This window comes from Mus caroli, chromosome 16, assembly GCF_900094665.2.
Source record: "Mus caroli chromosome 16, CAROLI_EIJ_v1.1, whole genome shotgun sequence".
Classification (NCBI taxonomy): Eukaryota; Metazoa; Chordata; class Mammalia; order Rodentia; family Muridae; genus Mus; species Mus caroli.
This window is the reverse complement of record NC_034585.1, coordinates 12183544-12191642: the sequence shown is the minus strand read 5'-3', so window position 1 is coordinate 12191642 and position 8099 is coordinate 12183544. Positions and strand designations below refer to the sequence as shown.

The 8099-nt window shown below is 37.5% G+C and overlaps 1 protein-coding gene across 1 annotated transcript in view; it reads right to left on the bottom strand.

The window, feature by feature from the left end:
* The window catches only part of Prkdc (protein kinase, DNA-activated, catalytic subunit), a 198462-nt gene that overhangs the window by 180085 nt on the left and 10278 nt on the right, over positions 1-8099 (bottom strand). The window contains exons 4-10 of the mRNA XM_029470470.1: positions 7362-7436; positions 6564-6672; positions 5768-5880; positions 5569-5668; positions 3523-3578; positions 3409-3439; positions 1586-1743 (exon numbers count right to left, since the gene is read on the bottom strand). Coding sequence (XP_029326330.1) covers positions 1586-1743; positions 3409-3439; positions 3523-3578; positions 5569-5668; positions 5768-5880; positions 6564-6672; positions 7362-7436 — 642 coding nt within the window. The remainder of the gene's footprint in view (positions 1-1585; positions 1744-3408; positions 3440-3522; positions 3579-5568; positions 5669-5767; positions 5881-6563; positions 6673-7361; positions 7437-8099) is intronic.

The following is an 8099-nucleotide window of genomic DNA, read 5'->3' as shown; positions in this document are numbered from 1 at the left end:
GAGAGAGAGAGAGAGAGAGTGTGTGTGTGTGTGTGTATGTTTTCATTTTCAAATCCAGAGAACTCGGGTGGGTGGCACAATTAGTGCGATCACCTGCCTGGAACTCAGAGAAGATTAACAATTCACTGCTATAGCAGAGGAAGTGAGTTTGGGACCAGTCTAATCTATACAGCAAGTTCTAGGACAGCCAAGACTACATAGAGAGACCTTGTCTCAAAACACCAAATAAAAAAATAAAGTAGATTAAATAAATCTTAAAGAAGAAGAGAAAGAGGAGGAGGAGGGAGGAACCAGAAGCTGGGAGAGACAGACTAGAATATAAAGGGGACAGAAAGCCATTGTATCTCTCTTTTTAATTTCCTGAAATTAGCAACACCTAAGAACAACAATGCTTTCTCTTTCCTTCCCTCCCATAAAAGTTTGAGTCTCAAGACAACACTGCACATTGCACATAGGTTTTAAAGAACAGGCTTGTGAAATTAACTACTTCTTAGTCCTTTTTTTTTTTTTTTTAAAGTCTCTCTACATAGTTATGGCTGTCCTGGAATTTGCTCTATAGACCAGACTAGCTTCAAACTCACAAGAGATCCACCTGCTTCCTGAATGCTGGGATAAAAGGCGTGTGCCACCACACTTGACCTTGTTTCTGTGTCATGTTTGGCCAGCATGTATGTACATGTGCCACATGTAAGCCTGGTGCCCCACTGAAGTCAGAATAATGTATTGGATTCCCTGGAACTGGTGCCACCATACCCAGGTCTACTTACCCAGTTTTGATAGTGCTTCAAACAAAACTTGTTATACCTCTCTAGTGTTTCCCACCACAGCCAGTGTGTGTGCACACTTCCTCAGCACCTAGCTGAGATTTCCTACATAGTTCTAAACCTTGGAACACTCATCCATCCTTGAGAGCAGTGCCTCAATCACAGCACATTCTCCTTAGCCAACAAGGATGGGCTTCAACATCTGCAGGCTCAGTTCTGCAACTTCATTATACAACAGACAGAAACTGAAGGGAGAGGATCCCTCTACTCTGGAGATGCTCTCTTAACTGCAGTCAACCCTCACCTTCCAAGACAACAGGCTTCTGGCCTCTATCTATCTTCTTGCTCTAAGCAGCCCTACCTGCCCTTTCCTCCACCTCTACGCTACATCTTTACGCCATTAGATATGCCTTGATCTTGGTTCAAGAATTGATCAAATCTGAAATCATCCAAGCTAGCTAACACCCATGACAGATCAATAGCAAAGCTTTTTACTGTAAGTGCTACAGGAACTAATGGATCATCCTGCAGTTATTTTTCAAGCATGCAGGTACAAGATTGGAATTTAGTTCTTTTGTGGAAACTTTTTTTTTTAATTTTTTTTTTTAGATTTATTTATTTATTATATGTAAGTACACTGTAGCCGTCTTCAGACACTCCAGAAAAGGGAGTCAGATCTCGTTACAGATGGTTGTGAGCCACCATGTGGCTGCTGGGATTTGAACTCCAGACCTTCGGAAGAGCAGTCGGGTGCTCTTACCCACTAAGCCATCTCACCAGCCCCTTGTGGAAACTTTTAATTAAAGTTGAGTCTAATGTACCTGTTTCAGGAAGGACTCCAGGGCTGAATGTGCAGCTTTTTTTAATTCCACATTTGTATGGTTACACCACTTTGACAGTACTTCAAATAAAGTAATGTAGTTGTCCAGAAGGCAGGCAGTGAATTGAGATGCATGCAGAGTAAGTAATCGTAGGCCAGCTGCAAATATAAAATCCATTTCGTTTATAAAATATGTCAATGTAACTCAGAAAAAGAAGTAAGAAAGCTTCCTGTATATGTTAAAGTTTAAACCATGCTCAAGAAAATTTAATACAAACAGACTGGCATGGTGGCATACCCTTTAAGCACTCAGGAGGCAAATGCAGGATACAAGTTTGAGACCAGCCTAGTTTATAAAATAAGTTCTAGGACAGCCAGGCCTATGTAGAGCAACTGTCTCAAAACACCCATACACACACACACACACACACACACACTCACAAAAGAAGATTCAGTATGCTATCCTATAATAATCATCTGGTGATCTCAAAGTGCCCTGTAATACCTGTAATGTTCCCAGTCTCTACACTGATTTGAAACTGGATCTGGATTTATTGACTCAAAGCAAAACTAAAGAGCCTATGGGCCTTTGCAGGTTAGTTAGTAGAGTGTATGCATAGCTGCACAAGGCCCTGGGTTCAGTACCTAACAGCGTATGGTACATACACCTGGAATCTAAGCAATAGGGAAATGAATGCACTCATCTATGTAGTTAAGTGAAAGCCCACCCTAGGCAACATGAAATCACGTCTCAACAACAGCAAATTAGCTGAGTAGCTTGAATCTCCTGAATGATATTCTAATATATACATATATACATATTTGTTTATATATATGTGTGTGTGCATATATACACATGTATAAGTATATATGTGAGTATGTACATATATATATATATACACATATATATTTAAAATTCTTTTCTATATGAACATAAAATATTTTTGGCCATTGAGTCTAATTGCACTAACATTAAAAATGTACTTTTTAAAAATGTTCTTATTACATGTGTGTGTGTGTGTGTGTGTGTGTGAGCCTGCACAAATATGAAGGCCAAAGGACAATTTGCAGGAGTCAATGCTCTTCTGCCACTACATGGGTCCTCAGGTCATCACACTTGAGATCAAGTTCCTTCACTCACGGAGCCATCTGGGCAGTCCCTAATAAGTGTGTGTGTATGTATGTGTGTGTGTATCTCGTGTGTGTATATATCATGTATATGTGTGTATATATATATGTGTGTGTGTGTATATGTATGTATGTATATATATATATATATACACATATATACACATATATATAATGTATGTGTGTATCTCATGTGTGTATATATCATGTGTGTGTATATATATACACACACACACACACACATATATATATATATATATATATATCATGTGTGTATGTGTGTATATCATGTGTGTGTATGTGTGTATATCATGTGTGTATATATCATGTACGTGTGTATATATATATGTATATATTATAAAATGTATGTGTGTATCATGTGTGTATATATATATGTATATGTACATATACATATATATGATATATATTTGATACATATATATGTACATATATATGTACATATACATATATATGATATATATTTGATATATATAGATCATGTAACATGAGTGTCATCATCCCAGTAAGACTTTATGTGCTTCAATCAATGAAATCTTAAAGCTCCATTATAAATAGCTACGAGTGAAATATCACAGGTACTTTTGTATTTGCTTTCACTCTTACTTAAACAAAACCTTACTCATGATGCTAACTTAAGTAATTTAAACTGTTACCTTATTAAAAACAGAATCTTACCTAAGGGCACAGCATATCGCTTCATCTCAATCTATTGCAGAAAAAAAGAAACCATCATAGACTGAAAAATCACAAGTACAACTGTAAAAGACTTAAGAGTAATGTTAATACTACCTGAGGACGAATTGCTTTAAATGTAAAACCAAAAATTTCCTTTGAAGTCTGGGGATCTGAGGATATAACAACAACAGAAGGCCGTTAAAAATTGTAAAACTGAATGAACATTCGTTATGCTATTTATCAGATACTTGCAAGTGTCAGCTTTTCTTAAGACAGATTGATATTTGTAGTAGCTGTACAAATCTCCTATGGTTCCAGAATAATTTCTCAACATCATTTGACAGAGCTAGAGCTGCAAGTTGTTACAGCTTCTGGGGAAAGGGGAAAGAAAGTCTGAAATAACTGCTGTGTGAGATCAGGTTCTAAATTATCACCTAGGTTACATAATCTCTCAGAGCCTCAACTTTTCTCATCTACAATAGAGGCAATTTATAGTGTCTATAAAGACTGGAAAGTTAAAAAAGGTTAAAAGGTATGACTCATTCAAGGCCAAACATACTTCCCTTTCCCCCATTGCTCTCAGGCATTTATTCTACATAAAATGCCTGCTTTGGTGGTTTGAATGAGAATGTTTAGTCCTCAGTTAGTGGGGCTGTTTGGGAAGAATTTATGAGTGTGGTCTTGTTAGAGTAGGTGTATCACTTGGGGTGGGCTTTGAAGTTTCAAAAGCCCATGCCAGGTCCAGTCAACCAGTCTGTCTCTATCTCTGTCTGTGCTTACTACTCCAAGGTTATGCCTGTCTGCTTCCTGCCATTATAATCATAGACTGACCCTCTGAAACTGTAAGCAAGCCCCCATTAAATGTTTTCTTCTATAAGAGCTACCTTGGTCTCCTCACAGAAATAGAACACTACCTAAGACACCTGGTAAATGATGGAAATTACAAATTTGAATAAAATATTACTGTGGACCTTCATAATTTTATATCCTAAAGAAGAATGAAAAATATGTATATAACTATAATGTATGGATCTTCTAGGCAAGCTGACACCACAATAACCTATATAACTGTCTCCAATCACATTATTAATTGCAGCTATATAGAAGACATGGTTTATTCCTGACTGGTTTCTTTGTCCTTGAAGCAGTGACTTATATACAGCAGAAAACTATCTGCTATGATAGAAGATTTCTGTATTAGAAGGCAGAAATGACAAGTGCTTGAGGGAGAATGACGTCAGAGAGGCTTTATAGTGATAAAAATAGCAACGTATTTTCTAGTACAGAAAAGATTTAAAAAGTCAACTTTGGAATACAAAACTAAGTTGGACTATATATTCAAGAAAGGCATTACTGACATAATAGCATTCGAACTGAGATTGCAAGAGGTTATTATTTAAGTTAAAGAACATTTAAATTAAAGTAACTGGAATAGTAGAAATGAGTGTGTGCAGTAGGGGAAGGAGTGATGGCAAGATGAGAGAAAGGGGAGAATCAACCAAAGTAAAATGTGTGCAAACTTCATAGAAAAATCTATTCCTTTGTAAGCCAATGTGAAAACATTTAAAAAGGAACCAAAATAACTACAGAAAATTGGTTTAGCAAAGTAACTCTGGACACAACATGCACTCACAACGGCAACAAGCACGCGGTAGGATAGAGGGTCTGGACTGCCTCAGAGTACACAGAGGTCTGACTTTGGCCTTGCAGCACCCTCCTGCTACCTCTTCTGAAACACACCATCCCTCTTAAGTGCATAGCCTCCTAAACAAACATCCTCATATCTATTTTTAATGTGGCAAAATCTGCATAATACTCATCACTTTAAAAAAGTATAATGACATAGTTTAATAGCATGAAATAGTTTCACATTGTTATATAACAGCATGCTCCATGCCTGAAACTTTTTCGTCACACACAACACTGAAACCACCCGTCCCCCAGCTCCTGGAGACGTGTATTCTGCTGTCTGTCTCTACAGTTTCCTACTCATATTACTCATTCAAGTAGAGCTATACACAGCTTGTGTTTTGTTTGGGGACTGGCTTACTTCACTGAGGATATCATTAGGATTATAGCATACATCAGAATTTGTCCTTATTTTTTCTTTGAGATAAGGTCTTATTATTAGAAGGAAAATCAAGCAAAGCCTGGCAATACCTTCTTCCATGGACTTAGTGAAGTTGCACAGAAGTGAGGATAGTCCCTTCAGACAGCCAGCTAAGACCGGAAATTTAGGTTCTCTTACCGTGGATGTCATCTAGAAGGGAGATTTTAGGAAGATATTACAAAATGAAAACAACAACAATAAAAACGAAAACAAGACTGTGGAAGTATATTTTCATAGGGAGTATTATACCTGGGTCTTAAGTTCTCCCAGAAAAGCCCGGAACAGGTTTTCTGAATGATTTATCATTTCACTAGGATGAACTTCACCTAATACTCCCAGGAGCTCATAGACTTTTTCTAAAACTGAAAAATAAGATCAGATAAATGAAAGCAAACTACATTTAAATAAGTAAAATAACAAAAATGTATAAATGAGAAATAAGAGGATGTTTAGTTCAACATGGTTTTAGGACCAGCCAGCCAGCACAGGGGAGCACATTACAGGCACTTGCTGTCAAGCCTGAGTCCCTGAACCTCCGTGGTACAAGGAGAGAACTGACTCTCTACAACTGTCCTCTGACTTCACACATGCACCTGCACATACACAAGCATGTGTAAGCAATGTTCTGTTTGGTTGTTTGGTTGGGTTTTTGGTTTTTGGTTTTGTTTTTTTTTTTTCCGAGACAGGGTTTCTCTGTGTATCCCTGGCTGTCCTGGAACTCACTTTTAGACCAGGCTGGCCTAAAACTCAGAAATCCACCTGCCTCTGCCTCCCGAGTGCTGGGATTAAGGGGGTGCGCCACCACGCCGGGCTTAAGCAATGTTTTAATTAATTTTATAATAAAACACAAAATTCCTAGGTTTTCATAAAATTCTTCCCCAAGTTTTATCTAAATCTACTTCTATAAGCTAAGCTACACTTTATGTGTTTTCTCTTAAGGAATCCTTTTGTTTCCATTGTGCTGATTTTTTTCAGCAAAATACCTTTGTTGAGGAAATTGTTAGCTAAGGTTAATTTGTTAAAATATTTGAAAATTGCATCTCACCTGTATCAGGTAGTTTTGATTTTGATACAAGTTCTCCATAGAATTTGTTAAATAATTCTCCAATCTTAAATTCATCCATGAGTCTGGTACTTCTTAGTATCTGAAGTAACTAAAGAAACAGATTACAACTTCCTAAAGAGGAAATATAGAAAAATATCCTCCCCTTCAGCAAAACTTCCAGTCCTGGCCTCCAGCAGATCCATGCTGCTCTCTCGGGAGTGACACCTACTTGGGATTATGGGGAAGTCTGGCTTGAGTGATCAGTAGGAGATCACAGGGGAAAGGCAGGCTAAACATAACTGTAACTTCCCAGAGACCAACAACATGACTAGAACTTCTCTTTGGAGGCACTCAAGATCATACACCAACTAAATCCAATGTAACTCTAAACCAGAAATGAAAATGACTCAGACTACAAGTGAACATGAGCCCTAGGGAGCACAGAAATACATCAGTCTATCCTCACTGCTAAGATTTCAAGAAAAAGTCAAATGAAACACAAGGTGCTCTTTGGGTACCTAACAGCATCAGATTTAACCAAGGACAGTAAAAATGACAAATGGAAAAGCACTAAATTCTCAGTTCATTCTCTCCTTTATGTCTCTTGCAACTTCACATTCTTCTCTCATTACTCAGGAAAACAGGAGAACAAAACAGCAGGTGATGCCAGGTGGTGGTTACAAAATCTGCATGTCCTTTACATAATCACAGCTCTACCCTCTCCTAAACTCCCACCTAAACAAAACTCAGATTTCTAGTCTTAACATAAAAACATACTACTGAGAAATATAAAATTACCTTAATCAGAAGATCTAAGGCTGGAATTTTACACTTAGCAGTTCTATCTTTTGTGTAAACACTGGTACAAGTATTCTAGGATTCAAAAAGAAACATCTCATTCAAAAGGAGATAAAAATCACCTGTATGACTTAAGAACTAAGACTTAACAATACTTAACAAAGTTAACTTAACAAAACTGTATCTGAGGGGGTAATACCAATGTGTCACATAATAAAATGTACTAATTAACCATTAAAAGCATAATAAAGTATATAAATGTATAGATAAAAAAATGACTGAGAACTTGGTCTGACAGTGGTGGAACACACCTTTAATCTCAGTTTGGGAGACAGATTCAGGCAGATCTTCAGCTTCCAGTCTAACCTGGTCTATATAATAAGCTCCAGGACAGCCAGAGCTACACAGAGAAACCCTTTCTTGAAAATCAATCAATCAATTAATCTATCTTACTAAACACTCCACTCAATATGGTATGGTTTTAATGTTAACTGCACAATTAGATGATGCCTCAGTAAGAATTTGAAAAAAAAAAAATCACTTCTTTCTACAACACTTCATACTTGTTCATACATACATCAAGAAACAAGCCACATGTGCCAGGCGTGGTGGCGCACGCCTTTAATCCCAGCACTTGGGAGGCAGAGGCAGGGGAATTTCTGAGTTCCAGGACAGCCTGGTCTACAGAGTGAGTTCCAGGACAGCCAGGGCTACACAGAGAAACCCTGTCTCAAAAAA